A 22,124-nucleotide genomic window follows, 5' to 3' on the forward strand; every position below is an offset into this window, starting at 1 on the left:
CTCAACTCCCTCACTAACCCGGGGAGGAGGGGAAGGCGGTTGTGGCGAGAATGGGAGGCCTACTGGGAACTCCAGGTTTCTGTTCTCTCTCAGGCCCTCAGCATGTAGGGAGGGAGAAGCCAGAAACTACAGCTGCCGCCCCAGGCCCCTAAACTCCATTCCCTTCACTGTAGCTTTGAATTCCTCCCATGTGTAATTATAAAGTATGTATTCAGTTATTTACTTTCCCTGTTCCATGCAGAGTGTGTTACTGAATAATACAGTTCACAAATAAATCCAGCTTTTCTGCTGCAAGGTCTGAATTAAAAAGATTACAACCCTCTATCATTCCAGTTTTAAAAGAAACCACTACTTATGTAGCTTAAAAAAAAAAAAAAATGGAAACAATGATTCTCTGTCCTCTCAGAAATGCAAGCAAAATTGTAGAATTAAGACGTTTACATGGATTTTGTTGTTTCTAACAGCCTTAAATAGCCTCATTTAGGAAGGTTAAAAAATAAAATGCCCATGTTTCTTGGATTTCCAGGAACTGAGTCTGGCAGCCGGTTCACTGTTGTCTTCTAGAATTTGAAGCAAGAAAAATTACAACGAAAGTGGTGTCAATTTGCTCTATTTATCTTGGGAATTAACTTCAAAGCTTAATTGTCAGAGACAGTGACCTCTATACTCATGAAAATCCCCAGGGAATTACAAAAGCAGACTACTTGAGTGGAATGTGAATGTCATTCTGAGAACAGGCCTGCACAGCGCCTGAAGGAAAATGCTTAGCCCAAGAAGGATGGAGCTGACCCTACAAGCTTCTGTACTTCATTTCTCAATACTCAGATCAAGTTCCTAACCCATGGCTTCTGTCTGACCCATGTTTCTGCCGCTGAGCTGGTTCCAGAATTGCCTGTGGATGTGCCCTGCTACAGAGAGACGAGGTATCCTTGAAATCGACTGAGCTCAGGTGTAACCACTGACCCCACTCCACTCCTGAAGACCTCTAAGGAGATGGTGCAGTGGCCAGGGGATGAACTGAAGTAGTTTGGCTTGTATAGGAAGGCCCCTGGGCAGTGTTTTGTCTGGAAACTTCCCCTTAATCTGGCAGAATATGGAACAAATGTTTGGCTGAAACCATATACTATCAAATTAATAGAACAATTGTAGGATAGAGAACAATAAGTCAGAAAACAAAAATGCAAGCATACTGCTCATAAAGTCTACTTTATGGAAGTAAGTAGAACGCTGAAAAAGTACATATTGTGCTCCATGGAATAACCACTCCCACCCCCACCCGGCCTGCTCCAGCCTGATCCCTCATGCACATACTTAACTTAAAACAAAAGGAAGAGGAGAAGAAAATCATTTGAGCAAATAATGTCCAAGCCTCTGCTGTGGTCAGTGGTAAACCCAGATACCTAGCAGATAACATCATGGTTGTAATGAGGTAACAGTGAACAGCCAGGAGAGGCACTGGCTTTTGGTAACAGCCATTTTTGTTAAGTACAAAATACTTTGCTTACTGGCCCCGCCCTAAATCACTGCCTTGTAAGAAAGGAGCCCTGTCAGAACAAAAACAATCATGCTGAACTAGATGACTCTGGAATACACGACAATCTCCTTTCCTGGATATGTCAGTGCAACTTAAAAGCTTTCTTTTACTCTAAAAGACAGAACTCCTTAATTGATTTCGCCTTGACTAATGAATGGTCCCTCTCACTCCAGGAATGTTGTGCCTTTTAACCAAAGCACAATTTTCGGAGGGACTTTAATGAAATGATGAGGTAAGTGGAGACTTGCAGTTAGCAAACCAGATAATCCAAATAAATTCTGGTAGTCAGATATCGAAGCCAGATCAACCAAATGCCTGGATCTCCAATTGATCTAAACAGGCCTCCAGGATAGTTCACTCCTGATGGTAACAATAATTAACAGTGGAAAATGGAAGAGATAATTTGGGAATCATGCAGAGTTTACCATCTCAGATTGGGAGCAAGTGAGAAGCCAATGAAAGGGGAAAAAATAAGAGAAAATACTATCAGTAGGAAAACAGTTTTTATGATTTGGCATCTGAGAAAAACAAGATAGTTGGGAGTAGTGCTTGCTGTTTTCTAAGATTTATCTATTCTTAGTTATTCCTAAGGAACATTTTGGATCAATAGTTCTCAAACAGCCAATTTAAGGACCCTTGAAGGCTAGTCATTGGAGGAGGTCTTTAAATATCAATAGCTAGATTTCTTATATTTTCTTATCAATAGCTAGAACCTATATCAATAGCTCTAGAGCAAGTCAAGTATATGACCAGGGAAACAGTACTCCCCAGGTTTAGTAGATAAACACTGGACTTTCAAAAACATTTGGATAGGAAGAGATAAGCAATAGGAAGCCATTGTAGGTGTTCAATGAATCAGAGGAAAGTGATTTAAAAGGGCTTTAAGGAAATTATTTGGCAGTAGAGGCACAGTGGCCTGGAGTAGTTCTTTCCAAATTTAGTCTATAGGCAAATCACCAAGGGAACTATCTTGTTAAAATTCAGATTCTTATTCAGGAGGTCTGCTGCATTTCTAACCAACCCCCCAGGTGAGGCCAATGCACCTGGTCCTCCAGCCATACTTCAAAAAGTTAGGCCCTGGGAGGACAGCTGGGGTTGAATGGAATTCTGGTACTCAGAGGCTATTGATAAGGCTGAATACTCTGCTGGAATCCAGTCATCACTTTTTCCCAGAGCCAAATTACAGCTTCCATCTAGACTGTTATCTGGTCACAAGAGAAAGAGGCTTTTGCTTGAAATCAGGAGCCCCAGGTCTGTGCTGTGGAAAAGTCAGCTAGTATGAGAAAAATTACTTTCCTCCTGAGCGTCTGTGGCCACATAGGTAAAATGAGAGACCTGGGTTATATCATCTCTAAACTACATTCCATGATCCTAAATCCTCTAACTCCAACACATAGAATAGGGGCAGACCAAGTTAGGTGGGCTTTTCTAACTCTGCAGGTTATCAGGTATTGTATTCTAAAGAGTCAGCATGAGTATTTTACATCCTTTGGTATGTTTGTTGTAAAACATTCATGTCCTTCCTATATATCAGTTGTGTACATCACTACTTAGACATGAAATAACACCCTAAAAAAAGGGAAATACATTTGTATGTGGGGAGTTGATAAAAGAAAATACTATTGTTTACAGACTGAAAAACATTATACTTTATTTTTAAAATATTGTAAGCACTGGCATAAACAAGGCATAGCTTACAGATGTGTGTAAATCTGCACAAATTGTGCACATTTACTATTTGGAGGGGGAAAATGGATTTTAAAAATTGTTTGGACTATATGTTTTTTTTCATTTTAGCAGAGTGGGGAGTCAAAAGAATTGAATTACAGGGCAGAATATAAAATATCTCCTTTAAGGAAATAAATGTGTAATAGGAACTATCTAGCCAGTTCTCTTAGGCATGGGAAGTCCCTGGGGCTCATGTAAATTGTGGATAAGTATGTCTTCAGTGTCACTCCAGATGGTTTTGGAAGGAAAGAATCCCTCTCCCCATATATTGGCATCAACACCCTGCATGTAACCTCCATACTCACTTGCACCAAGCCAAGCAGCATCCTGAAGAGTAACTCTAGGTGAGACTGGGGAGCCCTAAGCCCTTCCTGCCACCTTCCCTCCATACCTGGAAGATCATGTTACTAAATATACTTCTAGGCTTAGAAGAGAAAATACAGCCTGTAAGTATTAACACAGGACAAGGCTCAGAAGCAAAGTTAACCCACCAGGTAGAGAGGTCAGGCCAGGACAATTTTAAATGGTAATTAAGTCTCTCCACACTTACCTTTAGAGATTGTCCTTGAGCTCTGGCTGAGCAGGGCCTTCCCTGCTGTGTGTGGGGTCTGCTTGCAGTTTTGACTCTGCCCCTCTGGGGAACCTGAGCTGCACATTTTTTTCTGCAGCCTCTGACTATGAGGTTATATTAATAAAAAGGCCATTCCTGCCTTTAGCAGTTGCCGACCAAGTCTGCTTTATATGGCAACAGGGCCAGGAAGAATCCAGGACTTCAATACAGGTACTTTTCCACTAGTGTGTACTGTTTTGTCTCATTTCCTATTCCATCTTCCAAGGAAAAAATGAAGTGCTGCTGCAGAATACCCAGTCACCAGGCCCACCTGACACCTAGTACATATCTGACAAAGGGAATGCTGCCATGTGGTACAAATGGCCTTCCCCAACAATCCCCAGCCAGGTTCCTGAAACCTCTTTTTTCCAAGTCCGACCCACCTTCTCTGTTCACACCTCCACACTCTAAGAAGAAAGCTGCATATCAGCAGCCACAACTAAGAGTGAACAAAAAGGGGCAAGTAGTGGCAATATGCTTAGGGGTTCCAAAGTAGAATCTTGCCAATGCATATAGTGCTTAAAACCATAAAAGCAGCAAAGGTGTCAGTGAAAACTATCTAGAACCAATGACAGTGATTATGGTGCCAACACATATAAGATGACATATATAGGCTGGGCATAGTGGCTCATGCCTGTAATCCCAGCACTTTGGGAGGCCAAGGTGGATGGATCACCTGAGGTCAGGAGTTCAAGACCAGCCTGGCCAACATGGTGAAACCCCATCTCTACTGAAAATACAAAAATCAGCCAGGTGTGGTGGCATACTCCTGTAATCCCAGCTACTCAGGAGGCTGAGGCAGGAGAATAAGCTTGAACCCAGGAGGTGGAGGTTGCAATGAGCTGAGATCATGCCACTGCACTCCAGCCTAGGCAACAGAGCGAGACTCTGTCTCAAAATAAAAAAAAAGATGACATATATAAAGAACAAAGCACAAGGCCTAGACATCCTATGGATGAAACTGTTGGTTGTCTCCCTATATCCATTCTCCTTTTCTTTAGTAATAGAAGTCTGAATTTAATCTGGGTACATGGCTACCCAGAGTAAAGACTACATTTCCCAGCCTCCGTTGCAGCTAGATATACCTGGTGACTAGCTTCTGGTTTCTGTGGAGTCTCCTTAGAGACGTGGGGCTTGCCCTCCTTCATGCCTTCCTTCTTGCTATGGGTCAGAATGCAGCTATCTTGGACCATAAAGTAAGAATCATGGCTTGAAGTTGGTGAAACCGCATGACAGAAGGAGCCCAAGTACCTGATAATGAAAAAGCTATCCACCATATTGGCGCTGACTTGTCTATATTTATGTGGGAGAAGTCAACCTCTCTGTTGTTTAAACCCATGTTAGTTTGGATTTTCTGATACACACAGCTCAATTGTATTCTAATACTATCTCCTTCCTCAAGGCCTCATACATCAGTAGTATCCCCAAATTAATTGCATCATTATTTCATTAGAGAATAGCGTCTAAAATAATAACTTAGAAGCCTAAAACAACCTATTCATTATAGATTCACTCCATGTATTCTCTAATTGCAATTAAAACAAGATTGTAATAAAATATAATGCACAGTACTGTATTCCTACTTTTCAGTAAAAAATGAAAATGTAGACATTTTCTCCTGATAAAAGTCTTACTGTCAAAGCAGATGAATAACTTTTTCTCTAACATTTGTTGCAACAGCTTAATTTATATACTCTTGATAACTAGATAATAGGTATTGAGTCAAATTTCTTCCCCTTGGTCTCTTCTCCAACTTCTTACATGGATAGTAGGAATAATTTTGTGCATGTAAGGTCAGTTCATGTTAATGGGTAAGAAAAAGTCATAACTACTAAGAGCATTAATATGGATCCATGTTATTTACTTATTGATTTATTTTATTTTTTATTTTATTTATTTATTTTTTTTTTTGAGGTAGAGTCTCACTCTGTCACCCAGGCTGGAGTGCAGTGGCGCGATCTCAGCTCACTGCAAGCTCCACCTCCTGGGTTCACGACATTCTCCCACCTCAGCCTCCCAAGTAGCTGGGACTACAGGTGCCTGCCACCACGTCCAGCTAATTTTGTTTTTGATTTTTAGTAAAGACAGGGTTTCACCATGTTAGCCAGGATGGTCTCAATCTCCTGACCTTGTGATCCACCCACCTTGGCCTCCCAAAGTGCTGGGATTACAGGTGTGAGCCACCACGCTTGGCCTGCATCCATGTTATTTAACCCTCAGAATATCCTTAATTTGCAGATTCAGACACTGAGGGTTCAACAAGCAACATGACTTGCCCAACATAATAGAGCTATTAACTAGGGATCTTGGATCCAGGTTTTCTGATGCATACGATACCATAATTGCCTATTTACTTGTACATCTTCCCAGTAGACCATAGCTCCAAACTTATTATTGCATTCCCAGTACCTACCACAAGGCCGACCATACCAAACATACTCAATAAATGCATATTAAATGAATTACCAACTCTAAAATATCACCCTGCTATTGCTCCCTTGCTCTGCAAGGGTTCTACAAACCAATGCCCTTAATATATTCCAGGTCACTCCCAGGCCATATAGCTTGTCAAGAGAATGTGGTCAAGGATGAGACAGAGGGGGAGCAGGACTAGTGAACACACCCATATGACACACTTGTTCTCCATACTCTCCTGGGCCTGGGTGGGCCCACACGTAGGGCATTTGGATGTGTGCCTCATGGCCTGGGAGACAACTTGCACTTTGTGTACTTTTCCAGGAAAAGAAAAAGACAACTGTGGTCTAACACGTTAGAAACGCTGCTGCCTGGTGTTCTGACATCATAGCATCCACCCAGTTTGATTCCTGGAGGCAAGCCCACTTGCAAAGCGTGGGCCAGGGAGGGTATGGGGGAAAGGACATGGGAAGAGGGATTTGGTGACTGAAAAGTGAAGTATGCAGCTAAGACATGCAGTGTGAGCAGACACTGTGAAGAGTGGAGGGGGGCTTCTCATACTGGTATGTCTCCAGATCCATTGAAGTTGTCTGTGTTTTGGGCTCAGAGGCAAAGATAACAGAACTCATCACTTCTTGTAAGACCAGGATTCTTTGAAACTTTGATCTGAGCTGGTCCTTCTCCAAATTCTCCCAAAAAACTATGAGGATGGGGCCAATCTAGCTGTCTGCCACTTCCCTTACTCCTCCTCCAGCAAGGGTGCCAGAAAAAGAATGATTTGTTTTTTCTCTGTGGCTCCTTACAGTCAGGAAGTGAGAATCAGTTTGAGTGAGCTATGGTCACCAATCACAAGGAATCTACAGTGAAATTATCACCTGGCATGAAGTGAAATAACATCATTATAAAATGTTGTCTTCCAGATGGAAAGCCAGAAGTTAAGTCTGTGCTGGCATTCACTTTCTAATAAATGGGCTGACTTAAATGTTTGTTTTCTCTCCTTGACTTATAAAATGACTAAAATGTAACAGAGAATTCAATAAATGTTTTAAAGATTGCCATTAAGTACAAATACTTTAAAATTTAACTAAACCAAGGGGATCCAACCTTAAAATTCCACGTTCCTTGTCCTCACTTCCACCCCCAAGTCAGGATGAAAGTTCAAGGCTTCAAACAATAACACAATTGCCTCATACCTGGTACATAGTAGACACTCAAGAAAATTGTTGAAAAGGAATTGTATGTGCCTTATGAGTTGGTACTTCACAGGATTTTTAGAGTTGGCTTGACTTGGATTAGATTCAAGAATACTGTATTAAACCTCCAGGGGAATATTCACAGGCAAACAGCTACAAACATATACTACATTTTTCTTTGTTAAAACTTGTATCTGCATTCAAATATTGGCCTTGGCATTTCCTAAGGGCTGGCTGCTTCGAATGTTACTATATCAAACCATCTGCACTGGGAAGCAAAATTCTGTTAAGAAATAGAATCACTGGTAGTAAAGAAATTACCACATTCCTGACCACTGTAAAATCTTATATTTTGAGAATCCCCATAAGAAAAGGTCATTTGAAAATAGCAACCCTTTGTCAAAGTGAAGATGATGAATACTTTTGTACAATTTATGACTATGGTCAATACGAAAATGCATTTTTGTTTGTATGCGTTTTCAGTGGCTTCCCTGCACTGACTCACTAAAATTAAAGCTTAAAAAAAAACCAACTTGAAAATAGATGACAAGAGGCTTCTAGTTAGAAGAGATTTTTGGGAGACAAAGTGCCTTCTATTGTTCACTGTCCAAAACTAGAAAATCCTGGAGGGAAGCAAATGGTCCAGTGGAGGTAGTTTTTTGACTGCCTGAGAACGGAAATTCAAGTGAAGGTCCTAGAGAGAAAGTGCAAAGTGAACAATCATAAGGGAAGTTGACTTGGCATAAGAAGACTAGAAAGTGCCAGCGTCATTCAGATTTTTAGTTGGGGGAGAAGGGAGACTATTTTGTACTCCCTAGAGAAAAGCAAAGGGACTTGATTCCATCTTAAGGTGACAAATCAGGACTCCAATGCTGGATGCACTTGACGGTGGAGAGCTAGGCAGACTGGGGCAGCAGGAAGTAGGGTGGGAGCCAGTGTGCAACAAGTGGGTGAGGGGAACATGTGAGTCAGTTCCAGTTGTCCTCAGACCCTCCTGCCCAGCCTCAGGGTAATCCAGGGCACAGAGACTCTGAACCCTGGCCAACCCATAGTCCCTCAGATCGTGACACTCTCTTACCCCTAGTGCCACACACTCTGACCTATTACAGGGAGGGTTGGCAAGGTGTGGGTCAAGTGTGTCAAGATGTGTGTGGAAGTGTGTGCAGTAGACACACAGAAAGGTCCCTAAAATGTGATGAAAATAAGAGAATGACATCGGTACGGACAAGGAAGGCAGGCAAGTGTTACAAATGGTTAGAAACTGTAAAATGAGGTGCGACATTTCCTGAAACCAGTCAGATCTAGTATTAGATAATACTAATAACAACAACTGGCCTTGAAAGAAGGCACCCGCACTTTCTCTCCATTGCTCTCCCCACCATCTTATGCTGACTCCTTGCGGGGAGACGTAGAGCCTTGTTCCCCTAGGTATCCTCAGCACGTTTCCAAGTACTTGAAGGTGCCCTTGGAAAGTCTTATGAATGAGAAATAAATGAGCGAGTGAATGAATGAATAAGCTGCCTGAAGCAGATGCGTTTATGCGTGCATTCTCTCGAGTGAAGGAAGAAAGAAGAGGTAGGGACGGAGCAGGAGAGAGAGCACGCGCGGGAAAGATAAATCGCGCCCGCCCACAATGGTCCCCAATGTCAATTTGATCTAGGTTAGTGGTTCTCAAAGTTTGCCATGCATCAGAATCACCTGGAGGGCTTGCTCAAAACACAGATTGCCAGGCCCCACTCCCAGTTTCTGACTTAGTAGGTGAGGCCAGAGAGTTTGCATTTCTAACAAGTTCCAGATGATGCGAATGCTGTTGGACCACACTTTAAGAACCGCTGCTCTAGAGGGTAACTCGGACCCATCCCAGCGTCCTGGGGAAACGAAATCTGCAGCGGGAAATGGAACCAAGGCAATCTTCACCCGACCTTTCAAAAAGAAGTCCGGAGACGGGAGGGTGGAGCTGCTCAGCTCCAGCCAAATCACTGCCGCGTAGGAACGGAGGTCATCGGAAATTAAGATTTCCGTTTGAATTTTCCCAGTGTTTAAGCGTTGGCAAGTGTGTTGAAAAACACACACAACATGAAAGCCTAACAAAAATATAGGTTTTCTGACCGTGCCCTAGTCTTTTCCGAGGATGCTCTTTTCTGTCATCCATCGTCTACCCAGATTGAGCACAACAGCCGGGCCAGTCCCGCCCTCGGCGGTTGGGGCCTTCCCAGAGAGGTCCCGTGCGGAGAGCCCCCCCTCCCCGGATGTGTCTGGGGCCTGTCCTTCACTGCGATGTGTCTTCTTTGTCACAGACACTGACGCGCTCGGTTCGAAAAGCACCATGAATTCGAAGCAGCCCTGGACGCAGGATCATGGGCGTTGGCCGGCTCTCTCCGACTAGGCAAACTGCAGGAGATCCCCTTCCCTGGAGTCACCGGAAGACGAAAGCACACTCTCTGCCCGTGCGCCCCGGGAGCCGGCTCCTACCCACCTCGGCGTGCGGCGCGGGCCTGGAGGCCGCGGAGCCCGAGCGGTATCCAGCGCCCCTCCGTTAGCTCCTGCCCCGGGACCATCCTCACGCTCCAGGGTCGCTGAGGCATCTCGCCACTAGCGAGGGGCTGACGGTGGCCTGGGTGGCCTTGCGCCGGCTCTGGGATCCACCGCTGCGGCAGCCGAGGGCCTCACCTGGGAGATCCAAACCTGGGCTGGACCTGGGCTCAAGGACATTTCTGTCCCCAAGCTAGACCACCCGGGCCACGGCCACGCAACTTGCCCTGCGACCCCGTGCTCGGCCTTCCCACAGAGCTCCCCTTCCCTGTGACTCAGTGCCTCGCAGGCTGGTGGCCGGAAGAGTGCCGGCGGCTGCCTGGCCTGGCCCGATTCGGGGTGGCGGGGTTCCTGGAGTGAGGAGCGACCCTCAGCTCCCGCAGACGCGGGAAGGCCCCCGCGCGATCCGTGGGAGTGGGGCAGCCTGTCTGCACGCGGTCCCCTGGGAAACCCTTCTGCATCTCCCGCCGGGACAAGGTCCCTTGCCTTGGAACCTGCGCCGCCGGGCACGGGACCGCCTGCGAACTCCCTGCGCTGGGGTCAGAACTGGTGTCTTTCCCCTCCTCTGGGGAAGTCAGGGCAGCCCGGAGTGGCGTCGTGGGTCCGAAAAATCCGTCTCAGAAACCCACCAGGAGAAAAGTCTCTGGGGGTGGGGGGCACCTTGTGGGGCTCCCACAAAGGACCCGACGGTGGGTGTGGAGAAGCCTATTGATCCCGATAATAGGCCCAGGCCCTCTCCACAGGACCCCTGCCGCATACACGACTCTTTCTCTGCAGCAAAGGGGCTCGAGCCCAGGTACAAGGAGCTGCGGAGCGGGCGGGCCAGCTGGTGGCCAAGCCCTGACGCAGAGGAGCCTGCCACGGGGGTGGCCGCCCCTTCAGCCCTCGCCACGCAGAGTTCGGCCGGTGCCTCCAGGGGGCGCTGCGGCCCTTCCCGCCGGCTACTGACTACTGCCCGCGGCTGCGCTTTCCCACCTCAGCCCTGCTGAGAGCGCGGGCGCTGACGCGCTGTTTTAAAATATAAAATTCTTAGCTTTTTGCCCCTGTCTCCGCACCCTCAACTCGGCCTAATACATGCAATCCTCCTCTGGGTTCCCCAGGCGTCCTTGCTACTCCGGGGCCAGGGTGCACGCACCCTGAGCAGAGCCGAGCTCCCTACTCCTCCAGGCTATGGCGAAAAACGGCCAATAGTGCGGGAAGTTCAAATGCAAAAGGTCCCCGCCTCGCAGAGGCAGCGGAAGACTGAGGAGAAGGGAGGCGAGTCCGCCAGGGTAGTGGCTGGGATCCTTGGAAACAGATAAGGTTTCCATATTGTATTCTTGAAAGATTAAAAGTTTCTAGGATCCGAGTCCGAGTGGCAGAGGCGCGCGGTTCGAGTGGGAGAGCCTGAGAGTCAACTCCAGGGAAGTCTGTGTCTGACACCTGCTCGCTGCTTAGCTGGCAGAGCCTCCTGGGTGGGCCAGGGGGCAGGGGCCTGGGCTGCGCGCCCCCTCCTCCTCCACCTCCTCCGAGTTTCCTCTCCCTGGCCTTCATCCCGGCCTCCTGGGGCGTAAACTTGCAGCGGTTGGGGTTCAGGCAGCCGCTGCTCGCGCCCCTCGTCAGTTAGCCATTTCCCTGAGAGTCCTTGGTGTCGAAAGCCCAGAGCCGCGAGGACAGCAGACTACCGGGTCAGCGGAAATTTCAGAGCGAGCCAGCAGCTTAGGTACCCCGGGCCGCGGCGGGAATGGAACGGCTCGGCGGAGACAGCCCCCGGGGCACAGCTGGGCCACTGCAGACTCCGGGACTTCTTCCCTCTCCGCACACCCGAAACCCACAACTCGCCCGTGGGCCGGGTGGCCTTTCTGCGCCGGGGGCTGCTGGAGGCGGGCGGAGAGCCTGGCCGGTGACCTGCTCTTGGGTGGGCCCCGCAATGCCTGCGCCCTAGACGCCAGCCGGGACGAGGGGCTGGCTGGGTCTGAGCCTGTAGAAACGCAAGGGTCAGCCCGCAGTGGGCACAGAGGTGGCCCAGGAAGGCCCGTGGACAGTGCTGCGCTGCGCTCAGCCTCAGGGCCGCTCCCCGCGTCTGGCGCGCACCTGCCCATTGAGGCTGCAGGACCAGCAGGCGGCCTAGACGCGGCCGAGCCACGCGGCATCCCCCAAAGCTGGAGATCGCCGACTCTTCCCTACCTTTCCAAGCGACCGCAGTCGTGCCCAGAACGCCGGCGTGGCCCAGACTCCATTTTGGAACTTCGCAGGCTGGAGTGGACGAAGTAAACACATTTATGGAAAAACCCCGGGGTTAGGAGGTTTGAGGAAAGAGGGAGCAGCTCGTGGGTGGTTGGAAATTCTGCCTACCCCTCGGGAAAACCAAACGGTTCCGCACCCAACGTACACATACTTAAGGGCGGGAAAGGTGTGAAGCCCGCTGCTGGGGAGTTGCCTCCCCTTTGATGAAAAGGAAGTGTGAAGCTTAGGAACGCTCTTCAGGTCACCACCCCGTGAGTGGGAGACTTGGGGAGTCTGAAAGAAGAGAAAGCTCTCTCCAAATCTCCCAAATTGAGAAAAGCTGCGGGAGGAATGAGGCAGTTGGAGAGACAGGACCGCAGGCGCCCCGCAGCTGAGGCTCAGAACTGAGCTCTAAAATGAAAGCACCCCTATGGGACCCACTAGGGAAAACGTTAAAAAAAAAATCTGAATGCTTAGGCGTTCTGCTGCTTCCATTCTGTGTGTCAAATCTACTTTGAAGCAGTTAAGTACTGCAGGATATTACACACTCAAATCTCCGTTTCAAGCTCACTTTTTAATCTTTGCGAACTTAAAATTGGAAAGATAGAAAAAAGATCTGCGACCCCTGTTATGTTTTACCAAAGGAACGAAAAATTCTCTCCACCTCGGCATAAATAAAATAGAAATAATTTTATCTTAATAAAATAATATCTGGGAGCTTCTGCCTGACTCCCCAATTACTGCTTAACCTTTTGACAGTTTTTAGCCTCAGCTTATATTTGTCTACTTCCCCGCACGATTGAGTTTTTTAAATTGTCTTTTGGGGAGTCCCATCCAAAACCATCTTTCGACGGAAGACTTTTGAATTGTACAGACCCTTGGTTAAAGATCTACCTCCTCTAAGTGCGGGCTTGCCTGGGGTAACGCAAATCCCGTCTGGCAACTCGTCTGGGACGAAGGGCGTTTTTGCTTAGTGTTGATCACGCAAATCACATCTGAAAAGAAGCTGCTTAAAATGGGTGTGTATCATTCCCTTCCTGTCACTCTGTCACCCCTATTCCAGAGTGGTTGAAGTGCTTTTTGCAGTTATACTCACACAAGACCAAACCTTTAGAAGAACCTGAAAAATGTATCACTGCACTTTGAATTCGATTAACTTTCCTGGCGACTGAACAATGAACTCAATTTTTGCTGGGAATGACGATGTAAATGTTTTGAAAAACTAGAATCGCATTTTCCTAAATTTTAAAAATGTTCTTCACCCATTCCAGATGGATTCTTTATTGTTTGCCAATGGGTTGCAGATGCCCACTCTTTTAACCAAGTTGGTTTACTGCGTATGAAATGAACATTTGCCGATTAAAGCTTAAATATTGGAAGAAATTTCTCCTGGGGCATCCCACGCGTCTTTGCAGTAATTACTAAATTAGTCAATTGCCACCTCTGTAAACAAACTTCGTTTAGAAAACAGCAGGCGAAAGCAGACTATACATGTAGTCATAATTGACCAAAAGTATGTACAAAGCTGTTCAAAATTGGGGAAAGAGTGATTTATGCTGGAGAATACAGTCTAGAACTGATTTATTTTACTCTAGGGTGAAGGTAGTTGTATTGAACGTGTTAAGATGTGCAAATTAAGCCGGCAAGCGCACCAAATAAAACTACTAAATGCCCTTTGGGATTCTCTGCAGGTTCTTTGAGAGGCAGAGAAGCAGTTGTTGAGTTTCTAATATTATAAGGAAAAGTGGCAACGAGAAGAAAGGGGGTGGGCATTGTGTTTGTATGTGAATTTTGAACTGAGTCACCTACGGCTGCTCGAGGGAAACCTCGAGCAAACCTGTGCCTTTAAGGCTTAGTTGCTATCCAAACACAAGTAAACAGAGTGGACCATTAGCAGACGCCGGGCGCGAAGGCGGAGCCAGGGCGCTGAGGGCCCCGCTTGGCTGCGCGACGCCCGCCCGAAGGGGAGGCGGGGCCGCTACTAAAGCCCACGACTCCCGGCCTGGGGCAGCCTGGGGAGGGACGCGGGCGGGGACGGAGCTCGGCGTGCTTGCTGCTGGAGGGTGATGGCCCTGCAAAGCTGTGGGCTCCGACCTCAGCTGGAGTCGGCAGCGAGAGGTTCGCGGAAGAGCGAGGTTCTGAGCGAGCGCTGAACGCCTGCCCCAAGCACCCCGGGTCTTTACACAGTCCGCGTCCACAGACTCTGACGAAGACGTGGATCTGCTCTTGCTTTCGCTGCTCGCGTCCTCCAGATCATGTCCGCGACTCCTGCGACTCCGCGCGGAAAAAAAAGTTTGCCAGGCGTGGACTCAATGACCTTTCCAAGCTGTGCGCCTCGCTGCCTGGACCGGGTTTGAGCGCTGCTGAGCAGGCAGACCTTTCTGCGGGAGGTGAGTGTCCGCACTGGGAAGTGGCTGTAGCCGCCCTTTGGAAGGAAGGGTTTGGGGGTGCAAGAGGCGTTCAGATTCTCGGTCTGGTGTGCCCCAGTTTAGATGTGAAAATAGATTATGGGGATGCAATCCCAGGGCACTGTATTTCTCACTTCCTTGGGTCCCTGGCACGCGACTCCCAGCTAACACCCAGCCACACACACTTCTACGTACGGTTTCTTAGTTTTGTTTTGGGATATTTTATCTAAGCGGTCGGCAAGACTTCTTATAAAAGCCGATCGACGTACACTGAGATCAAACCCCACAACCCCATGGTGTTTCTGCCCCTGTCCTAGCAAGCCCGGGTCGACTCGTCCCGGGGCAGCCGCGGCAGCGCAGCGTGGACGGGCCCGGACACCCGGTGCCTGCCCAGCCAGCGACGCTGAAGGCGCATTTCAAAAGGGAAATAGTTCAGTTCTCGGTAATTTGTCAACCTTGTGCTGGCTTTTAAATTTTCCTCCCACCTTCCAGTCCTGACTGAGGGGGGGCCAAAAGCAAACTCCCCGGGGGCTTAAACGCTCGGATTCCCGAGAAATGGCAAGTGAGAAAGGAGTTGCAGTTGTACAAAGAAGGAGCGAGGAAAAGGTGTTTGTGGAGGGAGCCCCGATCTGTCTTCCTACCTGTTAGCAGAGAACAAAAGGGGGCTGGCGTTTCCCAAAGCTAAAGGGCGCAGACAGCCACTTTCTCTGCTAAACAAACGGCAGTCCTGAGCAGAACAAGAAAATTACTCACGCAGGGGGAGCAAGGGGAGCAGAGAGAAACAGAACCTAGATTATGCGGAAGGCATCTTAATTTAATTAACTCCTTGGGAAGGCAGAGGCGCTCTGAAGGGGCAGGAAATTCGCAGCCGTTTCTCTATTCACCTGATACAGTCTGGCCCTAACAATCTGTCCTTAAACAATTTTTTTTCTTTTTAATGATCTTTGATCTACTTAGTCTATAGCTCTCTAATTTATATAAAATTCTACTGCGGTTTGGGCTGAAATTCAGTGAGCCTATCTATCCAACCATCAGTCATTTCTCTCAGATACCAATGCACAGGTTTTAGCAGATGAACCCTGACTGTATATTATTTTTAGATAATTCAGTGTAATAATACCATTACCAAAGAGCAAAACTCCCTATCAAGTTACTTCTTAACTTTTTTCTCCAATGTTTTGAAAGCTTCACTGAACTAAGTGTGTACACATCTCCCTTGTTGACAGCCAGTCAAGTAAATTTTACAAAATTTCTCCACATGCCTGGAAATTCCTGTGAAGAAGACTGATGAAAGAAAAATAGCCTCAGCTCCACCAACATATTTATGCCTTTTCATTGGTTTATTTCCTTGCAAAATTAAAAGTAACCAGTGGTCTGAAACAGGACGGTGGAGAAATGACAGCAGAAGAAGATCGCTGTTATTTCCTGAAAGGGAGTGTGGGAACTACAAGGCTCAGCTCTAGACAAAACGAAAGTACTTTAGGATCTCTGCATTCACTTAAAATACTTCTTTTGACATACATTTCCAGCAACTCAATGGGAGTATGGAAATTTAACCTTCCTAATTAGTTGTGGCAAGAGCCATTGGTGGATATTTAAGGTAGTTCTGTTTGTAAAAGGGTTTCAAAAGGACCAATGGTTTGCTCTTCCCCTATGAAGAAACTATATGCTCTGCAAATTAAAACAAACAGGTACTATGAAATAGCACTTTTTTTTGCTAACATGAACCTGAAATATACTAGTCGTTAATTTCTGTGTTATAAACCATTCAGAGAAAAGGGAAAGAAGATGGCACTCAACTTTGTGGCAGTGTAACCTTTATGGCGGAGTTTGCTGTGCCTTTGGAATAGAAATCACAGGTCACCACAGTACTTTAGCTGACACCACTCCCCCCCACACCCGCTCCCCCCCTCAACACATACACCCTGTGGTGGGAGTTGTGCTTTGCCTCCTGTATTTATTTCTAAGAAATCTAGTCTGGGAATACACCCAAATAATAATTTCGGTTTCCTCTCTACGGGAAAGAGGTTGCTTTTCAACACGAAGGGAAAAATAATATTTTGAATCTCTGGAAAATCCTCATTATACAAAGGGAAATAAGGGTGTAATTTATTATTTTTAATTGAAAGGGAAATAATCAGATAGATTACTAGGAATGTTAGTAGAATCCTTTTTTCCTGCCTCCCTAAGAGGGTTGCCGCTGAGCAAAAATAATTGTGATTTGTGGTGGGAAAGTTGATTACTAATGGGGGTTTGCAGTTGCGGTTGAATGGTCTGACTGAGACCCTCTGACTGTTACACACCTCTCATTAACTCCTAGCCTGAACTCCCAGACCGCATACCACCAAGCAGAAGGGATTCGTTAATAAATCTCTGTCCCGGAGCCCTTCCAAACAGAAGAAGGTGTGGGCCCCGCAGAGGCAGCCAGATCCTGCCTTGCCAGAGCGCACTGTCATTAGCGTAGCCCCCTAAGTCTGCTCACAGATGGAACCACAGGCAGTACTTCACAACACCCTGGAGAGGACAACTTAGGCGCAGGAAGGGGTTGGGTGGGAAGGGAAGGCTGGAATCTCTCCTGCCTTCCCACTGGGTTCAAATGGCAGGCTTGGCGGTTGGTGGCACAGACTGGTGCTTAGCTCTGACTCCTACACCTGGGGGGCTGGCAGAGGGAAGGCCCTGGTCCCCTGAGCTGGCAGAACTCCTTTCTAAAAAGGGGCCGGCAGTGGGAGAATGTGGGCCCGCCCTGAATGTAGGTGAGGTGCTCCCGGGAACCTGGGTCTGAAATCAGACCTGTGTTGCCATTGGGAGCACGAGGAGAGGGGAAGTGCCCTGCTTAGGCCCAGGCCGGGTGTCCTGGTGGCGGGAGCACAGCCGCACTCACCTCTAGGCCAACGGACAAGGTTCCTGCAGGCCAGCAGGGCCACCCTGTGCTTGGCCTACTGCGGCTCTGCTGCAGCTCCTTTCCTCTCCCTCCCCGGAGCGCTCTCCTCTCTCCTCTCCCCTGTCTTCTCTCTCCTCTCTGGTCTCCTGGGGCCTACCGGGTGGAGGGATGTAGGGGTCGCTTCTCGGTGCCAGACTGGGAAGCAGCTCAGGCCTCCCGAGAGCTTGGCACTCAGTCTGGGAAAAGGGGTTCCTCCAGCCTCAGGGACGTTCTCTGCCCCCACCCCACCCCCTGGGAGCCTGAACCATCTGGAAGGGATCTTAGTGGGGGGTTGGGAGGAGAGCCCCTGGAGGAGGAGGGGGCGATTCTAGACCGAATCCTGCCCTTGAGGTGTCACTTTTCTTTCCTGCGGCCCGTCACCGCTGATAAATGGGACTGAGGGCAGAGAAGGAAAAAGAAAACCTCCGAGGTCAGTGCGGGGCGAGGCGAGCCCTTCCCAGGCGAGCCCTTCTGGCCCAGAAGGATGAAGCGTACCGGCTTTGCTCTTGCACGCCGGCTTGCGGTCCGGGTAAGCGCGGGAAAGGCGGCCGCAGGGCGCGGCGGCAGCGCAGCGCGTGGGATCCCACCACCCATCCGTTAACCCACCGTTCCCGGGAGCTCCGAGGCGCAGCGGCGACAGAGGCTCGCCCCGGCCTGCCAGCATTGGCGTTGCGGTTGACTGAGCTTCGCCTGATGGGCTTGGGGAAGGTGGGCTGGGTTGGGCTGGGTGCTGCCCCGCTGTCCGCCTTTCGTTTTCCCGGGACCGAGGAGTCTTCCGCTCTGTATCTGTTCAGAGTCTGAATCCGACCTTCCTTCCTTTGGGCGCCCGTTTTCCAGTGAAACATTTCTTGCTCTGGCCCAGGGCTGATCTGCATGCGGACTTGAGCAGGTGCCAGGAGGTCCCCTCACGGCTTCTTTCGGGGGTCTTGGAGTCGGGTGGGGAGGGAGACTTGGGTAAGTGTGGTAACCTGTGTGGGTGCCAGAGGGCAGAAGGAGCAACCTTGGATTATAGTCATGGTCTCTCCCTCTCTTCCCTGCCATTTTTAGGGCTTTCTCTACGTGCTGTTGTCTCACTGGGTTTTTGTCGGAGCCCCACGCCCTCCTGCCTCTGATTCCTGGAAGAAAGGGGTGGTCCCCTCAGCCCCCCAGCATCCCAGAAAATGGGGAGCAAGGCCCTGCCAGCGCCCATCCCGCTCCACCCGTCGCTGCAGCTCACCAATTACTCCTTCCTGCAGGCCGTGAATACTTTCCCGGCCACAGTGGACCACCTGCAGGGCCTGTACGGTCTCAGCGCGGTACAGACCATGCACATGAACCACTGGACGCTGGGGTATCCCAATGTGCACGAGATCACCCGCTCCACCATCACGGAGATGGCGGCGGCGCAGGGCCTCGTGGACGCGCGCTTCCCCTTCCCGGCCCTGCCTTTTACCACCCACCTATTCCACCCCAAGCAGGGGGCCATTGCCCATGTCCTCCCAGCCCTGCACAAAGACCGGCCCCGTTTTGACTTTGCCAATTTGGCGGTGGCTGCCACGCAAGAAGATCCACCTAAGATGGGAGACCTAACCAAGCTGAGTCCGGGGCTGGGTAGCCCCATCTCGGGCCTCAGTAAATTGACTCCGGACAGAAAGCCCTCTCGAGGAAGGTTGCCATCCAAAACGAAAAAAGAGTTTATCTGCAAGTTTTGCGGCAGACACTTTACCAAATCCTACAATTTGCTCATCCATGAGAGGACCCACACGGACGAGAGGCCGTACACGTGTGACATCTGCCACAAAGCCTTCCGGAGGCAAGATCACCTGCGGGATCACAGGTGAGGCGGGCAAGGAGGATGGCCTGGAGAGGGAAAACGAATTTGTTCTGGACACACCGAGTCCTGATAGACATCCCAAGTGTCATTATAATCCCCTGTGATCTAAAATACACGCTCAATCACGCTCCTCAGCCTGGTTCAGCTAACTCCCAATATCTACTCTTTCTTTCCCCCCAGTGGCTCCTGCTATGTTCTTGTTTGGGATGAGGGAGGGCCTTTCCTCAGCCTTGGACAGGAACAATTCGTTGGCCTTAGTCCTGGGATGGTTATCCTGTCTCTTCCCGGGGAGTAGTGCAGGAAGAACCGAGGGACCCTGGGGTGCCAGTCCTGCCTGCAATCGGGCTACTTCTGTTGGGTTTCGCCCCTCGCCCCCCCACCCAGGTGCACCCCAGAGCCTGCCATGGGGACCTTTTAAGCTGTATTTGGGGGGGGGGTCTTGCGGTCACCGAATTTACAAACAACTCCCACCTCCCTTCCACGACCTTAAACTCTGCATTAATACAAGGCAATTGAAGACATACAATAATGTAAGTGTTATCCTTGGGTAAAAACTTCTCAGGAGTTGGGGAGACCTTTTTAGGGGTATCTTTTCTGGACTCTACCTGCTGTTCCCCAGAGATGAGACTTCTGTACCCATCCTCCGAGGCTGTTAAGGGATTCACTGAAATTAGCACCTCTAAACTCGGCTTTGCCTTACATCCTGATTTGGCCAATTTAAATCCCAGAGAAAACCATGGAGGCCGAGAAAGGCCCGTTCAGCGGGGTTTTGAGCTCCAGAAAACACCAGAGAGGGCGATCAAGTGTAGATAAAACCCGCGGGCCAGTGAATATTTTGAAGAGAAGCTGTTTGTTGAGATTAACCATAAACAGAATTACACAGGAAAAAAAAAAATCTAAAAACATAAATGGAAATCTTATTTCTTTTGTTCTTCCACGACTTCCTTTTAAGTAATTGCTAAAAGTAACTCTTCATCATGGGGCAAAGTTATTTCAATGAAACCTTATATTAATTTTCAGGTATATCCATTCCAAAGAAAAACCCTTCAAATGTCAGGAGTGTGGGAAAGGATTTTGTCAGTCTAGAACTCTAGCAGTTCACAAAACTTTACACATGCAGGTAAGTTTGTTTTCTTGTTTAAAAACAGTGGCTGGTTCGTTTTATCATTATTGCTTTGCAAAAGGTGTTCAGTGGCAGACTCTTTCTCATAAAAGGCTCTGTTTAGATTAGTTCTCTAGGTGGGGGAAAGCAACACTCTTGATTTTAATACATAAAATTAATCTTATTTAACATAAAGCATTTTTAAATTTTTCTTAAAAAACAGGCCACTTTGATTATCATAAACCCTAATTTTAGAATTTTTTTCATCCAATCTGCCCTGCATTTAAAGCTTTCGTGTTTAGGAGGAAATAAAGGTAATTTTGATAATGGAGGCATAGTGAAATCCCATACGTTCTCTTTCCCAGGGGGCTCATAATTTGTAGCTTTCAGGACATTGAGGAATAGTTTAGTTTTCCAGCAAAGAGGAGCCTTATTACCCAGGAGAATGCTGTTCCTTAAGAGAGGATTAGAGTTTTTCCTTCCTCCTTTTCCTGCCTATGACATGGTGATGAAATGTGAAGAGCTGGAAATCACAAAGCCCACCGAGGTGGCCGCGGGTCTACCTCTGAAGTTATCAGTGTAATCAGGCCTCTGTGTATGCCTGCACGTGTGTTTTCATGATTGGAGGATTAGGAGCACAGATTTGTTCCTGCAAGTCCCCTCTTTTGTTGTCATGCGAGTGTTATGTTAACGCTTGTGATACCGATAAGACAGAAACTATTGAAAAGGGTGCAGTGGTGGTGTGAAGGATTAATCCTTTGCTTGCTTCACATCTGAACAGGAATCTCCACACAAATGTCCCACATGTGGAAGAACCTTTAATCAGAGAAGTAATCTGAAAACTCACCTTCTCACCCATACAGACATCAAGCCCTACAGCTGCGAGCAGTGCGGCAAAGTGTTCAGGCGAAACTGTGATCTGCGGCGGCACAGCCTGACTCACACCCCGCGGCAGGACTTCTAGAGAAGCCCAGGATCTGTCCCGTGCCGCCGCTGCTCCCCTCCCCAGACACTTCTCCACGTCTCCTACCCGGGGGGTCGCACCCCTAGCCCTTCACTGACCCCAGCTCTTCCCTTGCTGCAACTGCACCTGCAGCTCCAGGGAGTTAACTCTTCTTCTGGGGGACTGAGAACTGTAGAAAGCCACACACTACATCCCTTCACAAAGAGTATATGCTAGTTTTTTGTAGATATTCACAGCTCATTTTAGAGCTCTGTACATAATGCTGTGGGTCTTTGTTTTGTTGTTCTGTTTGTTTTTGGATCTTGTTTGATGCACCTAGATATGGAAAATGGAAGCCAAATTTTATCTTTAAAGACTGTATTTTCAAAATAAAACTTTTTCTTGTTTGTTTCAACACTCCTGCAAAGGTGTCTTGCTATTTAAATTCTGTTTTTCCTCTAGATTCTGGATGAGTGGGCCTTCTCTATACAATTCAATACTGAAGGGCATTCTTTATCCCTAGGTTTAAAAAAATAGGATTTCTCAGAATTCTCATTCTGCAACTTCAGCCCTTCCCTTTTTATACGGTGGCATTTTGGAATTAGATAATTGGGCTGTTTCTTTGTTTTGCAAAGATATTAAAACATTGATGCCCCTGAGGTTTTATCCTCTTTTGTTTATTTCAATTACTTGTGTATTATTCCCTCAGAAAATGTAATAT

At 48.0% G+C, this 22,124-nt stretch overlaps 1 protein-coding gene across 3 annotated transcripts; it reads left to right on the forward strand.

The window, feature by feature from the left end:
• The first annotated feature begins 14,187 nt into the window (after window positions 1-14,187).
• OSR2 (odd-skipped related transciption factor 2) lies at window positions 14,188-21,818 on the forward strand. Of its 3 annotated transcripts, XM_017892853.1 has the most exons (5): window positions 18,164-18,253; window positions 18,340-18,434; window positions 18,593-19,361; window positions 20,379-20,478; window positions 21,242-21,818. In XM_017892853.1, the coding sequence occupies exons 3-5, from the start codon at window positions 18,706-18,708 to the stop codon at window positions 21,422-21,424; spliced, it is 939 nt and encodes a 312-aa protein (XP_017748342.1). In that variant the 5' UTR covers window positions 18,164-18,253; window positions 18,340-18,434; window positions 18,593-18,705; the 3' UTR covers window positions 21,425-21,818. The 3 variants fall into 3 exon arrangements, with proteins under 3 accessions (XP_017748269.1, XP_017748421.1, XP_017748342.1); XM_017892780.1 differs by lacking the exons at window positions 18,164-18,253; window positions 18,340-18,434 and adding an exon at window positions 14,188-14,607; XM_017892932.1 differs by lacking the exons at window positions 18,164-18,253; window positions 18,340-18,434 and adding an exon at window positions 14,188-14,607 and having other exon boundaries at window positions 21,324-21,818.
• The last annotated feature ends 306 nt before the right edge of the window (window positions 21,819-22,124 follow it).

Source organism: Rhinopithecus bieti, unplaced genomic scaffold, assembly GCF_001698545.2.
Source record: "Rhinopithecus bieti isolate Rb0 unplaced genomic scaffold, ASM169854v2 scaffold_73, whole genome shotgun sequence".
In the NCBI taxonomy this organism is placed as follows: domain Eukaryota; kingdom Metazoa; phylum Chordata; class Mammalia; order Primates; family Cercopithecidae; genus Rhinopithecus; species Rhinopithecus bieti.

What these genes read in the sequence shown, in the direction of transcription:
- OSR2 (XM_017892780.1), top strand. Translation starts at nt 18,706, where the DNA reads ATGGGGAGCAAGGCCCTGCCAGCGCCCATCCCGCTCCACCCGTCGCTG. An exon ending in GATCACCTGCGGGATCACAG is followed by an intron (nt 19,362 to 20,378) that starts GTGAGGCGGGCA and finishes ATTAATTTTCAG; the next exon opens with GTATATCCATTCCAAAGAAA. An exon ending in ACAAAACTTTACACATGCAG is followed by an intron (nt 20,479 to 21,241) that starts GTAAGTTTGTTT and finishes ACATCTGAACAG; the next exon opens with GAATCTCCACACAAATGTCC.